This window comes from Carcharodon carcharias, chromosome 1, assembly GCF_017639515.1.
Source record: "Carcharodon carcharias isolate sCarCar2 chromosome 1, sCarCar2.pri, whole genome shotgun sequence".
Taxonomy (NCBI): domain Eukaryota; kingdom Metazoa; phylum Chordata; class Chondrichthyes; order Lamniformes; family Lamnidae; genus Carcharodon; species Carcharodon carcharias.
The window spans coordinates 86,361,687-86,383,645 of NC_054467.1; the positions used below are offsets into that span (position 1 = coordinate 86,361,687).

The 21,959-nt window shown below is 39.3% G+C and overlaps 1 protein-coding gene across 4 annotated transcripts in view; it reads left to right on the plus strand.

The window, feature by feature from the left end:
- The window catches only part of fam241a (family with sequence similarity 241 member A), a 37,459-nt gene extending 15,761 nt beyond the window's left edge, over positions 1 to 21,698 (plus strand). For 2 of the 4 annotated variants that reach the window (XM_041200815.1, XM_041200835.1), the window contains one exon: positions 20,906 to 21,037. In XM_041200815.1, coding sequence (XP_041056749.1) covers positions 20,906 to 20,996 — 91 coding nt within the window. In that variant the 3' untranslated portion in view covers positions 20,997 to 21,037. Of the gene's footprint in view, positions 1 to 20,905 lie in introns of all 4 variants that reach the window. The other 2 variants (XM_041200825.1, XM_041200845.1) reach the window with 1 other exon arrangement.
- The last annotated feature ends 261 nt before the right edge of the window (positions 21,699 to 21,959 follow it).

A 21,959-nucleotide genomic window follows, 5' to 3' on the forward strand; every position in this document is an offset into this window, starting at 1 on the left:
TGCCTCTACCATACACTCAGTACAGATTCTAACCACTCTAGGTAAAATAGCTTTCCTTCATGTCGCCCTTGGTTCTTTTTCCAGTAACCTTAAGTCAGTGCCCTCTGATTCTCGATCCTTCCACCACTGAAAATAGTTTCTCCCTATCTACTTAATGAAGACCTCTCATGACTTTGAACATCCCTATCAAATCTCTTCTCAACCTTATTCAGGGAGAGCAGCTCTAACTTTTAATCTATCCATGTAACTGCAGTTCCTCATACCTAGAACCATTCTCGTGAATCTTTTCTGCCTCCTCTATAAAGCCTTCATTTTCTCCCTAAAAGTGCAATGCCCAGAATTGGGGACACTACTCCAGTTGAGGCCAAATCAATGTTTTAAACAGGCTTATAACAACTTCCATGTTTTTCTGCTCCATGGACCTTTTTAAAAAAGCCCAGGATCCCATGTGCTTTATTGACTGCTTTCTCAACTTGTCCTGCCATGTTCAATGATTTGTACACATATAGCCCAGGTCTCTCTGCTCCTGCACCTGCTTTAGAATTGTACCATTTAGTTTATATTGTCTCTCCTCGGTCTTCCAATCCAAATTAATTGCTTCTCATTTCTGTTCATTAAATTTTATCTGCCATTTGTCCACCCATTCCATCAGTCTCTCTGTCCTTTTGAAGTTTAACACTTTATCCTCCTCACAGTTCACAATACTTCCAAATTTTGTGTCATCCTCAAATTTTGGAATTATGCCCTAAACACCAAAGTTGAGGTCATCAATATATTATCAAGAAAAACAGTGGCCTAAGTAGCAACCCCAGGGAACCCCACTGTATGCTTCATTCCAGTCTGAAAAACAACTGATCCTGTCACTCGGCCAATTTCATATCGATGCTGCTTCTAATCCTTTTATTCCATGACCTCTAATATTGCTCACAAGCCTGTCATGGGCAATTTATCTCTCAAAACCATTCAAATATGACAACAAAATCCCAATCTGTTTCAAGTACAAGCTTCCTTCAACTGACCCATTGCAAATGCACAGCATGCATGGAAAGGAAACCTGCAATTACAAGAATCTGCTTTTATTTCCTGTTCCTAAGGCCCAGAAACTGGTTCGAGAAAACTGATCTCATCTTGACTTAATAATGAGATAAATCAGTGAGTTTTTGCTCGGTATCCCCTTCATGAAGCCACAATTACACCCCAAGCAATACTTCTGCTTTCTGCCTCTCTGGGTCTGTTTGAAGTTGGTTGTTTCATCTGAAATATGAATAACCACCCAAATTTTACAAGTGTGTGTTGAAAGCATTTAAGTCTAGGGACAGGACACACACGTACAGTATAAATAACTTTGTTTGGAATGACTTTAAGTTAGTCAAATTCTTTACTAAATGTCATCTTTGTTACCCCGTGTCTTAACTTGCAACAAGTCCTTTCCCCTTGCAACCTCTGTGCTTGCTGACCTTCAGTGACTCCTGATTAAGCAACATCTTGATTTTAAAATTTTCATCCTTGTTTTCAAATCTCTCCCGTTGCCTTGGTCCTCCATATTCCTTTGGGTTTGGAGGAGATTAGAGATATCTCTGTGGCTTCTTGTGCACTTCCAGTCATAATGGCTCCACCATTGGTGGCCATGCCTTAAACCACCTAGGCCCCAATCTCTGGAATTCCCTCCCTGCAACTCTTGACCTCTCTACCTTGCTTTCCTCCTTTAAGAAACTTCTTAAAACTTAACTCTTTGGCCAAACTTTTGCTTATCTGATCTAATACCTCCTTAAGTGATTGGTGTCAAACTTTGTTCTATAATGCTGCTGTGAAATGCCTTGGAATGTTTCATTGTGTTAAGGGTGCTGTATAAATATAAGTTCTTGACACACCAAAATATTCCTTTAATGTAAATCACTGGCAAGAATATTGGGAAAGGGTTCCGTTTCAATATTTCAGCTTCACCAGGTGTTTTTTTTAACAACACTGATCACGATTCAAAAATCAAAACTCCTTTCTTGCTAAAAAGGTGATCTTTCTTTCATCCAGCAGTGAGCCTACCTTGGAGGAAAATACAGCCATACATTTGAATTGAAAATCAACTTCCCTAACAGCCATTATGTCAGAGAGCAACTTTAAACAACTGTCGTAACCTATCATTTTAAGTGTTATGTTTGAGATGCAACTCTAAACTCAGGAATCAGACCACCAGTTCTCGAGGTTTTACATTTAATAAAATGTTTCATTTATTTACACAGGTTAAAATACATATACACATAGCTACAAATTACTACTATCATAACTTCTAACAAATTCCCAAACTAATCTCTATTAAGGCAACAGCAGCCCATAGAGTTAACCAAACACCAGGCAAAGCATTTTCACCTCATGAATTCAAAATGAGGTTCTTTTCACTTGGTTCCTGTGGAGCCAGCTGGAGGCTTACAGCTGCCTTTTGATCTCACATTGCCTCTGCTCTGCACACCCAAAAACTGCTAAAGTTATACCTACCACTGCCCATTGAATGTTAATTCTCATTGTATCAACAACCTCTGAACTAAACCTCTCAAATAATAAAACCCCTTTCATAGCACCAATTTTATTAGTAATATAAACATATTGCTTGGTATTTGCCAAATAGGCATCAGTTTTCACCCCACTGCTAGAATGCTTTATTCAAAAAATGCAAATGCACTCTACCTCTCTGTTTACATCTCAAAACTATTAAATATTAAAGCACCCAGACTAGCTGGTTTTAATCCAATTAAGAAACACCCACAGACTAAACCTCTATTTTAGAAGAAAAATATTTTCCAATAATATTTTATACTTTAATAGCTTCATGACAGGAGAGAACTCCTTGCTCCCTTGTGTAATATCGTGAGTCCTTTCACAGCCTGAAAAACTGGAACAGGCTGTGGCCTTATCTCTGAAAAATGCCACCTTGGACAATCGAGCACTCCCTCAGTGGAATAATGAAATTCTAGCCTAGATTATATGCTGAATCCTGAAGTAGGGTTTAAACCAACAACCCAACAGCTCAGAGATGAGAGCACAAGCAATCCAACCAAACTGACATTATTAAATTATTTTATAATTTAAATTGTTTGAACATTATATCTCTGGAGTTCTAGCTTCCCAGAAGAAAAAAAAAATTCTCATTATTGAACTGGGAGTGTTTTGCCTGCACCAGCAGTTGGCATTAAAACATATCACTACAGAGGAACAGAGACTGCAGGCAAGAAGAATCTGGGTCAAATGATACATTCCCATTTTGAACACAATCCGTACTTTCACATATGTCAAACAGGAGATACTAGGAAGAGTATAAAAATGTTGCACTCTTCCATGTGGAATTCTCAAAAATTGGTTTGGGAAAAACTGAAATCACACAAGAATTCCCCTGGGTGAGGCTGCACCTCTGCTTAATTTGTTCCTTAAGTCCTTTTGAGCTAAAGTATTTAGTTATATGCTTCTAATTAGATATAGATGTAGAATACCTTGGATCTTAGTCTAAAGAAATTAACAACAAATTTTCTGCCATATATCGTGCCTTGTAAGGACATGGAAGTCTTCTGGACTTCTGTCAGGAAGCTACATTCCTCCACTGTGTTGAAACAGATTTTAATGTAAATTTTTCTTTTTAGTGTCTGTGTATTAAATAGAATATTGCAGGTGATATCACGCATTGCAAATAGATTTTGCAGGGTTAATTTTTATAGTCAATGTGTTATGATCCCGGACCAGAACACTAACTTATGTTACGATCTGAAACAAAAACTTAGCAGGTCTCACAGCATCTGTGGAGAGAGAAACAGAGTTAACGTTTTGAGTCCATATAACCCTTTGAATGAGGAAGCTGGTGGGGTGAAAAGTGAGGACAAGGGGGACCCTGTCATGGTTCTGGGAGGGAGGGGAAGGTGTGAGGCAGAGGTGTGGGAGATGGGTTGGACACAGCTGAGGGTCCTGTCAACCACAGTAGGTGGGAAACCTCGGTTAAGGAAGGCATGTCAGAAGTACCGTTTTGGAAAGTGACATCATCGGAACAGATGCAACAGAGGCGAAGGAACTGAGAGAATGGGCTGGAGTCCTTACAGGAAGCAGGGTGTGAGGAGCTGTAGTTAAGGTAGCTGTGGGAGTTGTTGGGCTTTTCACCCCACCAGCCTCCAAATTCAAAGGATCATCCTCTGCCATTTCTGCCAACTCCAGCATGATGCCACCACCAAACACATCTTCCCCTCATCCCCCTGTCAGCATTTTGTAGGGATCATTTCCTCCGGGACACACTGGTCCCCTTCTCCATCACCCCCAACATCTTATCCCCTTCCCACGGCACCTTCCCATGCAATCGCAGGAGGTGCAACACCTTCCCCTTTACCTCCTCCCTCCTCACATCCAAGGGCCCAAACACTCGTTTCAAATGAAGCAGCATTTCACTTGCACCTCCTTCAATTTAGTCTACTGCATTCGCTTCTTCCAGTGCAGTCTCCTCTACATCGGAGAGACCAAACGCAGACTGGGTGACCGCTTTACGGAACACCTCCGCAAGCATGACCCAGACCTTCCGGTCGCTTACCATTTCAACACACCACCCTGCTCTCATGTCCATCCTTGGCCTGTTGCAATTTTCAAGTGAAGCCCAATGAAAATTGGAGGAACAGCACCTCATCTTCCAATTAGGCATTTTACAGCCTTCTAGACTTAACATTGAGTTAAACAACTTCAGACCGTAAACTCTCTCATCCATCCTCACCCCCTTTTTTTTTTAATCACCTTTTTTCACATTCATTTTTATTTTTTATCCACTTATTTTTATTTTTCATTTATCTGTGGTTTTCCCCCCTTTTTATCCCCCCTTCTATACCATTTTCTATCCTTTTTTCCCCACCCCATCCCCCCAGGGCCATCTGTTACTTGTTCCATGTTGTTCTTTTGCACAATGCTATCCTTGTTCTGCTGTTATCACATTCTGTTTTCTTACCTTTATGCCACTAAGAGCACCTTCTTTAAGCACTAACCACTATTAACACTCCTGTAGTCCTTTAGTTCATGACATCTTTGTCAATTCCTCTTTTGTCCCCACCTATCGCTGGCCTTCTATCCAGCTCCACCTGCCCCATCCCCCTTAAACAGTATAGATTTCATCACATTTCCACTTTTCTTTTTCCAGCATTTTCTGCTTTGGTTCCAGATTTCCAGCAGCTGCAGTATTTCACTTTTATGTTACAGTCTGGTTAGGGACCAGTAACTTGTTTTGTTTAAAGCAAAGTTTGAGATCCAAGACACTTACTAAGAGACTAATGCCACAAAGTTCTATGGTTTTTGAACAAACAAAATAAACTTTACTGTACAAGGTCAGAAAGATTAAACAATTTACAATATCTATTTTCTATTTTAACATTCAGGGTTAATGAGCTACATGTGAATTAACAGACAAACTATGGTCTAACACCCACACTACACAAATTTCTCAGCAACCCACCAGAAGTCAGTAAAAACCGAGTCAACCAATCTCATTGAAACTTCAGCTTCAGACCATGAACTCTCTCTCTCTCTCTTCTATCTTTACCCCCTTTTTAATCCTTTTTTGTCAAATTTATTTATTCATTTTCATTCATTTATTCACTTTTTTAAAATAATTTTTCCCCAACCACCACCCCCAAATGGAGCCATCTGTCACTTGTTTTCATGTTATTTCACAGAGCACTGAACCTTGTTCTGACATAAGCACATTCTGCTTTCTGACCTTTATGCCACTATCAGCACCTCCTTTAGTCTTCACCACTGCCATTAACACTTCCTTTGTCTTGTGTCCATGACTTCTTTGTCAATCTCTCCTTCACCCCCACTTATCGCTGACCTTCAGTCCTCTTTCACCTCCTCCACCCCCCAACCCCCACTTAAACAGTATAAATTCCATCACATTTCTACTTCCCTTTAGCTCTGAAGAAGTCATATGGACTCGAAACATTGTTTGTTTCTCTCTCCATGGATGCTGCCAGACCTGCTGAGTTTTTCCAGCATTTTCTGTTTTTGTCTCGTTGAAACTCATGGGGGATTCCAGTTTTCATCATTGAAGACCTAACCTCTGAATTCGCTCCAAATGTCAGACGCACCCACAAATGCCCACCTCCCAGGGTTTCAGTCTCCTCTCCTGAGACTCCATTCCCTGGTTTCCTGAGTCTGCACCCCAGCACCAACTCACAATCACAACTTCAGCTCTTTGGCTGCACTGAATATAACACTGCTGCTCCAAAGGATTACCATTGCCCCAACAGCCCAAAGTACAGAGTCACTGACCTTCAATCTCCAAGGGTTCTCCTGAGCCCCCATTACTTAAAGCCTGCCATCTGCAGCATCACTCCCACTTGGAACCGTTCTCCTAGTCCCCTGTCTGGGGCTCTTCTCCGATATGGTGCTTTCCTCCTCAGTCACAGATGCCAGATTTGCGCATTTTTTTAAAATGGATGCTCACTGGGCCCATCCTTGGCCCAAAGAATGACAAATGCCAGGCTGGTCATGTGCGGAAACTCCCGAGGCATGCTGGGACCTGTAATTCCCAGTCTCTGCCCAACAATGAGGTAAGTTTGGATCTCGCAACTAATGTTTGTAGAAAAAGCCCAAATAGAAATATTAAACAGGAGGAGAAATTTACCCATCCAGTACTAAGTGGTTGTAAATATAACACTCACCTAATCTTGTGGGATTTGCCACTTTTCAGTGTAATGTAGATATGCCCTTGCGTTTGATGACCTGAGCAGGTTGCTTTTATGACTCGTGCTGTTCTATATTTACTTGAGCGATAAAGTAACCTTGGAGAGGGGAGGGGCAACAATAATACTCTTGTGGAAAAGCAGAATGCTCCGGATGCTGGAAATCTAAAATACATAACACAAAATGCTGGAAATACTCAACTGGTCAGGCAGCATTTGTGGAGAGAGAAACAAGAGTAAATGTTTCACATTTGTGACCTTTGATCAGAACTGGGAAATGTAGTAGGTTTTAAGCAAGGGGTGGGTACGGCAAGAACAAAAGGAAGGTCTGTGATAGGGTAAAAGACAGGAAAGATTGAATGACAGAAGAGTTTGTCTTCCAGGGCCAAAGGGGATGGTGATGGGGCAAGAAAAGGAACAAAAGATGTGCCTAGAGCACATGTGCTGCTGACTGAAAGCAAAAATAAGCAAAGAAAGGAAACAAATGGGGCAGAGATTATGGTCTGAAATTGTTGAGCTGTGTGGAGTTCTGAAAGCTGCAAAGTGCCTAATTGAAAGGTGAGGTGCTATTCCTCAAGCTTATGTTGAGCTTCAGTGGAACAGTGCAGTAAGCTAAGGACAGAAATGTCAACATGCGAGTAAGGTGAAGGATTAAAATAACAGTGGAAGCTCAAGGTCATGCTTGTGGGTGAACAATCTTCCAGTCTACGTTTGGTCTCCCCACTAGAGGAGACCACATTGTGAAGCAGCAAATACAGTAGACTAGATTGAATACTCTCTTTTGATTTGGATTGCATAGTCGTGTCATTCGTGAAGGTGCTTTTTAAATTACCCTGAAAGCAGACTAAGCAAACATTTTGTGAGATGAAGCCTGATATGAATCTGCTTTACTATTTTTCACAGTAAGCACCTGGGATATTTTATTGTGATACATTGTGATGTAAATGCAATTTGTTCTGAGGTGGACATACAGAACAGCTGTTATGATTGGATTCAATTACTTACATGGTGTAACTTAATTTTGCATAAATGCCAAAATTAAGAATATGCAGTACATCCCCACATCAGTGGATCTTACTTGGTTTAAACGAGATGGTTTTGAATTGACGCACCACAATTCTTACCTCTTGCTGTTTGTGAAAACCTTCACAGGAATTTTTTTTGGATCTTTTGTCTTGATCTTGGCTGAGGTTGTTTTCTCCCAACAAAAAAAAAACTGCCAATTAACAGTGAAAATAACTTAGCACATGGCAAAATAAGAAATGATGGTTTTTGATATTTTAGAAATACAGCAAGTCCTCCTTTTAAATGTTAACCTTTGGCAGCTCAGTAGCGTCATCTATTTCATGTAGCTTAACTTAGCGCACAAGATATTGCTGATGAGAATCAAAGCAATTTACACATCTAATGTATAAATGCAAATATACATCAAATTATTAAAATTAAGCTTTCATCTGTTTCCTGCAATAGCTTCTTAGGGCCATATTAAAGCCTGACCATAAACTTGAACACAAGACTAAGGTGAGATTCAATGATATCAGTCTTCAAGCAGATTTCCAAGCTTCCTCTCCTCACACTATCCACTGATACTATCTGCAGTGGCAGTATTTTACTTAATTTGTGCGATCATGAAGAACTTAGAAAATAAATGCCAGAGACAACTTCAGTCTTATACAAAAAAAACATGAACTCATAGTAAATCAAACATTATATAATTTATTTTCAGTCAAAGTGAGTTTTACACACTGCCCATTACTAGCAACAGTTCACTTATTAGACATTGGTACAGATTGACAACAGGCTTGAAAGGTTTGACAATGCAGCACTCCATTTCAATGTTGTTGAGTGCCTTATGCAATAATGTATTTGGGTGACTCCACATGAGCCTCCTCCCACTTAAGTTACTTATTCCAACTCTGCACCGTATACCTTTATTCCCTTTTTCTTCATGTATGCAAAAGCTATGGGCCCAGACAGCATGTGGCTGTACTACTGACTTCTGCTCCAGGCTCATTGAAGTCTTCAGCCAAACACGGATAAGAGCTGAATTCCAGAGGTGAGTTGAGAGTGTAACTGCCTTTGACATCAAGGCAACATGTGACTGAGTGTGGCATCAAGGTGCCATAGAAAAATTAAAATCAATGGGAATTAGGGGTGGTGGGGTGAGAAACTCTCTAGTAGCACAAAGGAAGATGATTGAGGTTGTTGGAGGCCAGTCATCTCAGCCTCAGACATGGCTTCAGTGTACTTGGCCCAATCACCTTCAGCTACTTCATCAAGACCTTCTCTCCAACATGAGGTTAGAAATGGGGGTGTTTGCTGGTGATTGCACGTTGTTCAGCATTATTCACAACTTCTCAGATACTAAAACAGTCTGTGCCTGGATGCAAAAAAGACCTGGTCAACATTGAAGCTTGGGCTGATAAGTAACAGGTAACATTCTTGTGACACAAGTGCCAGCCAGTGAACATCTCCAACAAGAGGGAATCTAACCACCTTTCCTTGACATTCAATGGCATTACCATCACTGAATCCCCCACTATCAAGACCTGGAGGTTACCTTTGACCAGAAACTGAACTGGGCAGCTATATAAATACTGTGGCTATAAGAGCAGATCAAAGGCTGGGAATTTTGTGGCAAATAACTCATCTCGTGACTCTCCAAAGCCTGACCAATATCTACAAGGCAGAAGTCAGGAGTGTGATGGAATACTCTCCAAGTGCCTGGTTGTGTGCGACTCCAACAACACTTGAAGCTTGACACAATCCAGAACATCAGCTGGCTAGAGTGCCACCCCATCCACCACCTTAACATTCACTCCCACCACCACTGACACACAATGGCAGCAATGTATACCATATCTAAGGTGAACTGTACAATTTGCCAAGGCTCCTTTGATGGCATCTTCCAAACCTGTGACCTCTACTATCAAGAAGAATAAGGGCATCAGATGCATGGGAACACCACCACCTCAAATTTCCCATCCAAGTCATACACCAACCTGACTTGGAACTATGTTCCTCAGTGCTGGGTTGAAATCCTGGAACTCCAACCTAACAGCCCTGTGGGTGTAGCTACACTACATGGACTGCAACGTTTGAAGAAGGCAGCTCACTTCTGCTGCCTTAGGGTAATTAGGGATGGGCATAAATGCCGGCCTTGGCAGTGATGCTCACACCCAAAGAAGGATTTTTTTTAACAAGGGCCTCCTGTTAAATGCAACAGTGTTATCTGCTTCAACAACTCAATGTGACAATTTCCCCATTTTCACCGCTCGAGAAATTCCTCCTAAACTCATTCCTTAATCTTTTTGGTGGAAATTTTATATTTGTGTCTAGTTGTTCTGGACTCACCCACATGTGCAAACATTTTGTCAACAATTTTCCTACTGAGCGCATTCGTAATTTTAAAGACCTTTATCAGATCTCCTCCCTGTCCTCTCCAGAGAATATCACACTGCCTGTCCTCCTCTCTGCCATTTGCTGAAAATTTCCAACCAACATGAAGCAGTTCTCATCAAAATTGATCAAGAATTAGGATCTCTCAAGGTTATTTGACTATAATTTAATGAGTTATTCTAACTTTTGTAAATCACTGATCAGGAGGGATTTGGAATTTTTTTTAAAGCATTGGGTACCCAGAGCTAAAAATTCTTTTGCGTAGCACCATTTCAAAGTGATGTGACGTAGATTGTGCTGGTTCCCCAGGGGCAGACACCACTGTGGGATTCTACCTTTACGGCTTTCATGGATTTTCTTTTTCATTCCATTTGAGGAACTTTGCTCCGATAGATGCTGGCAGCACCATCTGCTCCTGGGAAATCAACATAATCCAGATAGTGGAGCAACATAAATTAGTTTTTATTCCCCTATCTTTAATGTAGGATTGATGTGCTGCAGAAGATTCAATGAAGTGAGATCAGGAGAACCTAGGATATGATGTTCTAAAGTGAGTGGATGGACTAGGGTGTCTGTACATTCCTTGATGAGGTATTGTGTCCCTGGACAACCAATATCCTTTGAGTCTCTGGTTCATAAAACTCGCACTCTAAACTTTTAATTTTTCATTTTGGATAATGATTAGTGTATGAGTGAGAAATAGCATAGTATGTAGTGTAAGTTACCGTGGATAAAAGTGTCTGCTAAATGTCTAAATAGTACATTAGAGCAAAATGTCCTGACTATTTCTGTTGGCTCTAATAAATGATACAGTACTATTTTTCAGTTGTCATAGCTATGATGCTGAATGAATGGTGAATGATGTAGATCACTTGCACAATTTGAGATTGTGTAAAATGAAAATGGTAGCCTGGAGTATGAGTTCATTAGTGTATTCGGGACTGTCTCTTAGAACAGTACGTTCCGGAACCTACCGGGGACCAGGCTATTTTGGACCCGGTAATGTATACCGGACAGGATTAATTAAGAACCTCACAGTAATGGATCCTTTAGACAAGAGTGATCATAACATGATAGAATTTAACATTCAATTTGAGAATCAAAAATGTGGGTCCATAATTAGTGTCTTACCCTTGTAATTGCCTTGATATAAGTTTATGGAGACAGTTGGCTAAAATGGACTAGAAAAATAGGCTAACAGGTTAAACGGTGGAGATGAAGTGGCAGACATTAAGTTATATCACAACTCTGATGTGTATTCCATGGAGGAAGAGAGACTCTACAAAAGGATGCAGTATCCATAGATAACCAAGGAGGTTAAGGATAGTATCAAATTGAAAGAAAAGGAGTACAATGCTGTGGAGATTAGTGGTAGGCCAGAAGATTGGGAAAGTTTTAGAAACCAGCAAAGGATGACTTTTTTTTTAAAAAAGGGAGAAATTGGAGTACGAGAAAAAATTAGTAAGAAATATAAAAACAGACAGTGAGAGCTTCTACAGGAATATTTTTAAAAAAATAGCTAGTGTGAGCATTGGTGAAACTGGAGAATTAATAATGGGAAATGAAGAAGTAGCAGAGGCTTTGAACAAGTATTTAGTATCTGTCTTCACGGTTAAAAGACACAAAAAGTGACCCAACATTAGTTGGAGAAACTAGAGGAAAAAGGGAGGGAGAAACTTGGAACAATCACTGTCACTATATTAGAAGACATGGGTTTAAAAACTAAACCTGAAGTAAAACTGGAGGCTAAGGAATCACAGAAGGAATTATTTAATTTGGATTGAATTGATTGCTATAGGGATTTCGGGAATGTAAGAGGGGTGTTTTCTTCTCTCAATTTTTGCTCCCTAAACAAGATTTTTATGGAGGTTGCAAATTGATTTGTTCTCTTGGAAGTTTTATGAAAACCAAAAGTTCTCATCTAGTGGTCTTGTGAGCTCAATGTCAGCAAATGTTTTGCATTTTTCTTAAAGCAACACAGATTGAGATTCTACGTTGTCAATGAAAATTCTATTATCTCTTACATGTAGTGAACTGGGCAGCAGATTTCATTGTATGTTCCACAGGTATAAGGGATACAGGATACGGTTTCAGCACTTATTTGGGAGGCGGGTGATGGGTGTACAGAGGGGATCATGTTGTTTTCCTTCACTACTTTTATCTTGTAGGTGGTGGGACTTCTGCATTTGACTAATGCTGATCGTAATTGGAGGTTTGAATTTAGAGTTTCTGTACCCTTGTAGTATGCAAAGTATAAATGATTTTCTCTTGCTGGACAATATTCTAGTTTCTCTGGTTCATGGCTACAACTTTAACATTCTGTCCAATAAGTTGTCCCAAAAAGTTTGAAAGAAAATGAGCAACTGTACTTGTATCTATCTGGAGGCAGCAAGACCATTGTAATGCACCTTTGTGTGCAGCTGCAAAAATCTATGCTTTGATTCTTGGTACATAAACAAGTTTCACACTGAGAGTCTGGATGCTCATGAAGGATCTCATTAGGATGGCACTTCTTGACACCAGCCACGCTATATCTTGGTGCTTGTTTGAAACCTCAGGTGGTGAGGCATTCTGCCAAATGACTTGACAGTCTGCTCAGGAAACCATCCAATAGGACCCACTATTTTATTTTCCCACAGGGCCTTGGGGATATTACTTGCAGAATGCTGCTTGATAGACTTGTGTTCAGGTGTACGACACAGTCCAACTGAATGGAGAATTCCATGACAATATGGCCAGACCCATCCTTCATAACATCGGGAACTGATACACCCTCAGTATACAGACAATTGGTGTTTGTGTACCGAAGATAAATAACATTTCCCTACCACCTCCCCAATCCCACCTTATCTCGAGATTTGTACATTGTGCCCCTGTGGATGTGATCCATTTCAATCTCCAGATAAAGTAAAAGATAGTTTGGGTGATTGCCACTGCACGGTAGTGGGATGTGGATCAGACCTACGCCAAGCACAGCAACACCATGAGCACCTTGCACCTGATGATTGGGTTCTTACCCACAATGGAAAGGGAGCATCGCTCCCACATGGCCATTTTCGGCTTCACCTTGGTTTTGCGCTCATCCCAGTTTGTGTCACACATCCTGGCCCCTCCAAACTTTATCACCATCAGGTAAAGGGGGAAAAAGGATCAAAAAGCCTGGAAAGAGATGCAGTGGTTTTTATAAAAGTTTGTCCCGAGCAGCTCCATCATGCAGGACTCTGTGCTCTATGGGTTGTTCCTAGGGGCACATACTAAGACCAGTGTCAACTGTTGCTGGAGAACCATCAGTTTGGTGAAAAGCACTCTTTAGTCTGCCTAAACATGTTGGTCTTCTATTGCAAAGAGCCAGGCAAAACCAACTTGCAGACTTGCTCATTCCTAGGTCCAAGACAATTTGCTGAGGGATGCACTAAAGTTTGGGATAGCCCTTGCAAAGACTCAATGAGGAAAGACCACAGTCTTAAGCCCTCCTGCCATAGTACATTGAGTTGCTGGAACCCATGTAATGTCCTTTGGGCTGTAAGCACCATTAAATATAAACGTGTATGGTAAACATAACATTATAGTAAATACAGTGAGGCATCTCAGAGCCACATAGGATTGAAAGAAATTGAACTGTATTGCACTTTGACAGTTCAACTTTGACACTACCCAGAGTTGAATTATTATGTTAAAAGCAAAAAACTGTGGATGTTGGAAATCCAAAACAAAAACAAAAATACCTGGAAAAACTAAGCAGGTCTGGCAGCATCGGTGGAGAAGAAAAGAGTTGATGTTTCCAGTCCTCATGACCCTTCAACAGAACTGACTCGAAACATCAACTCTTTTCTTCTCCGCCGATGCTGCCAGACCTGCTGAGTTTTTCCAGGTAATTCTGTTTTTGTTTTGGATTTCCAGCATCCGCAGTTTTTTGTTTTTATCTTTTGTTTTTATCTCTGTTAATTGATATTGTTGTGTTAAGCTCTTGGCTTTGTTACTGAATCCAGCCTTTGTAAGACAAGTAACTTTTACTGCACCATGGAATAAATTATCAACTTAACAAGACATATAATTGCTTTCTCTTATAATTGATTATGCAATTAGGCATACAAAGTTTCATATTTATTTTTGTTTGCTGTAGGTCAGTAACCATGTTTCAAAGTGGGCATTCTGTAGAATATGGTAGTAATGGTGGGTTCATTGTTTGGGTCTAATTTACTATACAGGTGCTATAGTCTATTTGTTTTGATGCACTGCTAAGAAAGTGGTAGAAACTTGATTGTATAGCAAGCTGTATAACTTCTGTATTCCCCTAAAATGTGGATGCATTCTCAGTGATATAAATTACTTTATTTGTGCAACATCTCTTGTGCACATTACAAATGCTAGATATTCATCGGTCTCTGGTATCTATCCTCTTAAATGGTCTTCTCGTGCTCATTTTACAGATACAAATGAATAATTAATCTAATTACTCCTCAAATGTTATCAGTCTTCATGTGTAAATATATTGAGTCTTTTTACTCAGGGCAGGAACAATGGAGGGAATAATGGGTCTATGTTGTGAACACTACTCTTACAACTTAACAGGATTTGTAAGTCAGTGTGTTTAAAAAAAAACTGTAAATCTAACTTTGACATTCTGCATTGTATAGGTAAGGGGACTGAGTTAAAATTAATGAACACTAAGATAAAAGCAAAATATTGTGAATGTTGGAAATCTGAAACAAAAATAAAAATAGCTGGAAAAACCTCAGCAGGTCTGACAGCATCTGTGTGAGAGGAAGACAGAGTTAACGTTTTGAGTCTGTATTATTGAAGCTGCCTTTGAAATATATAAAATACCCCAAATTGATTTGAAATGAATGCCTGAAATGATTAATTCTCAGTTTTCAAATGAATTCTGCTGTGTTATCAGATTAATCTAGTAAAATGAAACGAATGAGAACTGAGGTCCCACTTCTGTTTTCACTCATGCCAAGCAAAACAAACAAGATTGCAGAAGTGTTAGATTTCTACATTGTGGCCTGGACTTGAGGTCTTTCATTATTAGTATTTTGAATCTGATGGTGTGTTTGCATGATTTATTTTATCTTTTTATACAAGTGTGTCATATTGTATACGTATGTGCATATTGTATACGTATGTACATATATTAATTATCTCAGAAGTCTAAAGATTCACACATTCATGCCACAAGGTTGACTGTCAACTTTTCAGGTAATTTTCTTTTTCCCACTGTTAAACGCAGGAAAGCTGCCTCAGGCTACAATATCTCATCTGCGGCACTGACAGTCCTGTTGCACCGATAGCAGTCTATTCGTTTATATACGTGTACTCAAAAGACTCCATCAAAATACCTCTTCTATAGAAGTAACTTCTCAGTTATTTAGAAGTAACTGGCAGGGATAGGTACTGTACAGAATTGGCAACACTAAGTTGCATCATGACTTGTGGCAGTTATTACCTCTCAAAAATATATCTCTCAGAAATGTCACGTTGGAACAATGTTTCAGAATCTACTGAGCAGTATATCAACAAGAAAATCCTGTGCTGTCTTTGTAAGGTATTTCCCAGTGAAAATAAGCCACTGTCAATTTTCATTCCTCTAAAAGCATGAATCCTTTGTTAACAGGAACAGATATTATTTCAACATATAGTAAACATTATGATAACACCTGGAAATACGAGCATAAGAACAAGGAGCAGGAGTAAGCAATTTGGCCCCTAAAGCCTGCTCCACCATTCAATAAGATCATGGCTAGACTGATAATAACCTCAAATCTGCAGCCCACCTATCCCAGATAACTTATTACAACCTTGCTTACCAAGAATCTATCCACCTCTGCCTTAAAATATTCAAAAGACTGCTTTCACCACCTTTTCAGGAAGAGAGTTCCAGAGAACTCTGAGTTTTTCCTCAGAGAAAAAATTTCACCTCATCTCAGTTTTAAATGGGCAGCCCCTTATTTTTAAACAGTGACCCCTATTTCTAGATTCTTCCACAAGAGGAAATATCCGCTCCACATCTGCCCTGTCAAGATCCCTCAGAATCTTATGTCTCAGTCAAGTCACCTGTTACTCTTCTAAACTCCAGCGGATACAGGCCTAGCCTGTCCAATCTTTTCTCATAAGACAACCCGCCCATTCCAGGTATTAGTCTGGTAAACCTTCTGTAAACTGCTTCCAACACAGGAACACAATGGGATTAAATTGAGATTGTATTGGTACAATGCTATTGCCAACCCCATTAGTTATATTCTCTTACCTGTCCTTTTGTTCTTTGCATTTTCATACATACTATATTGTCACTGTGCTTCTCCCTGTCACTGTAACTCTTTCGAGTACAAACACGTTTCCATCTGTTCCTATTCAGATGAAGTTACATTGTTTCATAGTTTGCCATTGTGAGATTTGAACTCTTGATCTTGGGGTTACAAACCCAGTACCATAACCACTTGGATATTTAGGCCAAACCTCCCTGTCACTGTAACTCTTTCGAGTACAAACCCGTTTCCATCTGTTTCAGATGAAGTTACATTGTTTCATAGTTTGCCATTGTGAGATTTGAACTCTTGATACTCTTTTGAGTAAACCTGTTTCCATCTGTTTCAGATGAAGTTACATTGTTTCATAGTTTGCCATTGTGAGATTTGAACTCTTGATCTTGGGGTTACAAGCCCAGTACCATAACCACTTGGCTATTTAGGCCAAGCTCCAAACATGTTTCCATCTGTTCCTATTCAGATGAAATTACATTGGTTCATAGTTTGCCATTGTGAGATTTGAACTCTTGATCTTGGAGTTACAAACCCAGTACCATAACCACTTGGCACTGTAATGTCCCCCAGTCCCATGATTACCAAATTCAAACCACCTGAGCATCCCCAATTTTAATTACTCCACTATTGGTGGCCATGCCTTCAGCTGCCAAGGTCCTGATGTAAGGAAAAATGAGCTTTTTCAATATTACTGTGGGATACTGTAAAGCAGGCTTGTGGGGGCTGTGTATGTTTGTGTATGTATATGACTAATTTAATTTAATCAGACTGCAAGGTTTAAATCATCAAAGGGTTAGGTGTAAAAACAGGCATTTTGAAGTGGAGGCGAACAAGCTAAGATGGGATACCAGTAGATACAACATGAGTAGGAATTTGCATTAGGAGGTGAGGATTTGAAATTTTAGCTGTTGAATTTCAATGAGCAATGGAAGAAAGTTTTACTACTGGCAAAAGATTATAAATGAATAAAGTTATGTTGTTAAGTTTATTTTTCCCTAAAATAGTGGCCATAAAAGTTAAGAGCAATGGGTTTAAAGATGAAAGAGAAAGAAACATATTTAAGGAAAGATTGAAAGCTGTGTGGATATATTTTCAACCGAAGGTGGATACTGGAGGGATGGCCAAAAGTTTGGTTAAAGAGATGGACTTTAAGGATGGTCTTAAAGAGGAAGTGGAGCGATTTCCAGGGTATGTAACCTTGGCATGACTGTCATTAGTGGATGAAAGGCCAGAGTTGGAACAATGGAGATTTGGAGAGGGGGCATGGTGGTGTAGAGTAAGAGAAGATTATGGACATTGTGGGGGGATGGGGAGAAGTTAAGGCTTTGAAGAGACTTAAAAGACATGGACAAGAATCTTAAGATACTGAGAAACTAGCAGCCATTGTAGGTCAGCAATGACCGGGACTGATTGAGTAAACTTGATGTGCGTGACAGCAGAATCTGGAACAAGCAGGAGTTTATGGAAGATAGAGGATGAAAGGTGGGGGGGGTGGTGGGGGGAGGGTGGAAAAGATCAAAGTTTTAGGTGATCGTAGTGTCACACCAGAGAAGTATTTTTGTTCTAGAAAGCAAAGTTTTGTTACAAGCCTTGGATTTCCATTGTCAAGTGAGAGAGATAATTTAAGAGTGGAGGTGTCCACTGTTAGGGATGCAAGTAATGGGTCTTTTGTGATAGGATAACGGAGATGGAAAATCAGGATGCTTTGGTTATGAAAAAGCTAGTTCAACCTGATGGTAGGGGGTCAAGTCAGCTTGAAGGTTGAAACTTGTGGTGGAGACTGGAGAAAAAAGCTTCAGTTTTCGCAAATTGAGAGAAATGTACAACATTGATTACCAGGAGCAACTTTTTTAAATGTATTAATATAGTAAAGATATGCGACTAGGAGATGGATAAGACATCGGTTCAATGTATTTTATAGTAATCATCTTGAAGTTACACAATGGGGACGCCGGCGTATAAATACTTGCCTGAAATTTCTCTTTGCTATTTTAATAAATGGATTCATGTCATTTATTAGTCGTATACTAATGCCCACTGTGTAATTTCAAAGTAAGTATATTGGAAAATAGATGTCTGTAAAATCTCAGTGCAATTTATAATTACATAAACCTTTCTACAGCATCATGCCCCTGATGTTGAAACTGTTCCTGTCTGACATTTTGGGGGTAGGATTAACTTTTTTTTTTAAATATTGCGTCCTAATGTCAATGGACAACATGCACTTTCAGACTGTTTAAGTATTCTGGTTTTGCACCATTAGGAAATTAGTAACATTGCACTTTTTCCTGCATAGCACCCCTTTGTGCAAAATGCATCTTTAACTGCATTCGTGTTTATTGAATTTGTTCATACAAATTTAACACAGTTTTACAATGCTCTGTTGATTAATGGAGTAGGAAATGTTCCCAAAGTACACAATGTAGTTGAGATTTTCCCTGCAGCTCGTTTCACAACATTTTAATTGCTGCCAGAACATTTTAGTGCCAACTGTTTAACTATTCCAAGATCAAAATATGGTCACTTATAAGCTTCAGTGTAGAGTTCTTTGTTTTTAACTTGAATAAATTCTAATCAATTTCAGCAATTAAATATACAGGGCATTTGCTCTACATCAAAATAATTACATAGTGCTTTTCACATTAAAAAAAAACCCTAAGTCGCTTCACAGGGATGTTACCAGATGAAAATAGACAAATATTAGAAGGGAAAACTGTAAGCTAAATCTGAGGTGGGTTTTAAGGAGGGTCATAAAGGAGGAGAGAATTCCCAACAAACAAATTGCCTGCTTACACCTCTAACATCACCTGTCTCTGCCATTGATGCCAAAACCCTTATCCGTGCTTTGTCACCACCAGACTTTATTCCACTGCTGGCCTGGCTAGTTGTCTCGGTTCGTACAAAACTCTACTATCCCTATCGAATCTCCTACCAAGTCATGTCCACCATCACTTCTACACTGTCTGAACTACATTGTTCCCAGTTCTCTATTGTCACAAATTTAAAATTTTTATGCTCATATTTAAATTATTTCATAGCTGCTGCCCAGCTCTCAATCTTCCACAACTCTGCAAATGCTCTGTGTTTTTCTTTATAAACATTAAATGTTGATGTATTTACATTGAATGTACTTGACCATTAATCTCTCATTAGCCCTGAATTTAAAAGGGAGACAGGAACAGTGCACGCAGGACCCAAAGTGGGCAGTGCATCTGCAGAGTCAAGGTACATGGCAGCCCACTCAATCTTAATCACAGGGCCTCATTAACATAGATCCAGTGCCTGGTCAGTGGGACGGGAAGCAGAACTTTGGCACCAGGATGTTGCATCTGGGGATCTGTGGAATGGTCAGTAGGAGGAGGGGTCCGAAGGAAATCAGTGGGGTGGGGGAAGTGGGGTTATAGTTGGGAAGAAAGCCCAAAAAACTCCTTACAGTTCCTAAGAGAAGCACTGCTGCTCATCCTGGCCCATAAAGTTTGAACAGAAGAAAAATTTTTGAAACTTACCTTTGCCAGTGGCTCCCATTGTAGCTCTGCTGCCAAAGTGCAGACAGCGCGAGACTCCCATTGTTTTTTAAGTTAAGATTACACTATAGAACCAGTGAAGTCACTAGGCCGAGACTTTTGAATGTTAAGTAGTCCGTCACCTGTCTGTAGCGGGAGTCTCATCAATGCCGTAACTCACTTTTTTTGTGACTGTAGCCAGGACGTAGAATTTTAAAATTTTACTCCCTCATCCGACACTTAACCTGCTGTTGGGGGTGGTGGTGTTAAATTTCAGGTCACTATCCTCTGTCAATGAGTTTTTCATTTTAATCTTGATTTTTTTTTAAAATAAATTTGAGTTAAAATGAAGCAGGTAACATATTCTAACCATTTGTTGGCACTGTTTTAAAGGATGCGGGTAAACCCAATTTATATTTTTGCCTGGAAAACGAAGGGAAGGATGATGTTTAATTAAAGGTTGTCAAGCAACAACACCCAAATATGCTAACCAAGGTCTAAGGAAACAAAAAAGATCTGAAATAACAGAAAATGTTAATTAAAGGACCATACTCTTAGCATGAACCTTCCTTTGTTGTTCAGGCACTGAATAATCTGCTATTCATTTCCAGCTTTTCATGACTTTAATGGATTTGTAGTGTTCGTTACTACTTCACTGTAACATAACTGTTCCCTTGAGCTTGTTTTATTTAATTAGTCCAGTTGTGGTGTCATTTTAATTCTATCTTCCCTCCCACATGCCACATAGCTCTCTTCTCCATCTCATTAGCATCCCAAAGAATGCCAGATTTCTACTGACATATTTTGCACCTAATGTAGATTTTTTTTTTCTACATCTTTTTCAATGTCTGTTGCTGGTATTGAAGAATTAAAAAATGATACTTCCCAAGCAATGTCTATTAGAATAACATCATTGCCAAACAGCACCACTTCATAAAATGTACATGTGTGTGTGTAAATAATGAAAACATATATAGCTTAAATAGGATTTCCAGTATCAGTGTACGTGGCAAAATGGCAAGTACTATTTTTCTTTTTTCTTGAACAGATTCCAGTTGAAGAGGAAGAAAGTGCCATTGATGACTGCAAAAAAATGGGGACACTCTTTGGGGAACTCAACAAATGCCTGCTCAGTATAGGCTTCTCACGGATGCATTTGGGGACTCGTATTGTTGAGCCGGTTGTAATAGTTTTCTTTTGGGTCATGTTGGGCTTCCTTGGTTTACAAGCTTTAACTTTAGTGGGAGCTCTCTGCCTTGTTATTATTTTCATCCAAGAATAAAAGGCTTCAAAAGAATGTATATGAAATTAAATTTTCTACTTTGTATATGTAATGTAATTATATCCAAAATTTGTATTGTGTATATATTAATATATGCAATAATGTAAAATGCCATATACACAAATTTTAGAATATTACAATTTACCATATTTTTAGCTTTTTTAATCTCCTTTGCAAAAAATGATTGTACTGTATATACATATATAATATTTGCAAGGCTTTGGCTGAAATACAGTATTTTTATTGAACATATTTCATTGGGACACAAGACTACGTTTGTCTCAAAGACATTTTGTTCAGAAAAGCTCAAGGCATAAGTAGGAGAAATATTTGCCTTGTTATTTAGAAGTAAGGGTCTTGTTAATTATTGTAAATTATTTTTACTCCAGATATTTTAAGAAAACTTCCTAAGTATCAGATTTATCTTTGCATCATTCTCTATAGCAATGAAGCATTGGTTGAAATATGTTTTTCTGAAGCGAATTTTGATTTAATCAATTCTCATGAATCTGCTTTACAATACATGGATATTTAAAATAAAACATTTTGTAAATTAAAAGTACAAGTCTATTGTGCACCATGATTTAATTTTCCTTCCGTCTTTCCTCTTTCTGTGGAACCATAGTCCACTCTATTACCAGCATTGAAAGGAGGGGAGAAATCTGTGTAGGGAGGGAAGATGGCATGTAAGGAAGCAATGCTGCAGTGACAGGATAAATGAGGCTGTTTAGAATAAACGCTGAATAGTTTAGAATTGGAACATTTTAACAAAGTAACAGTTTCAGGCAGGCAAAGACCTTTGGTCCAACTCTCCCATCTA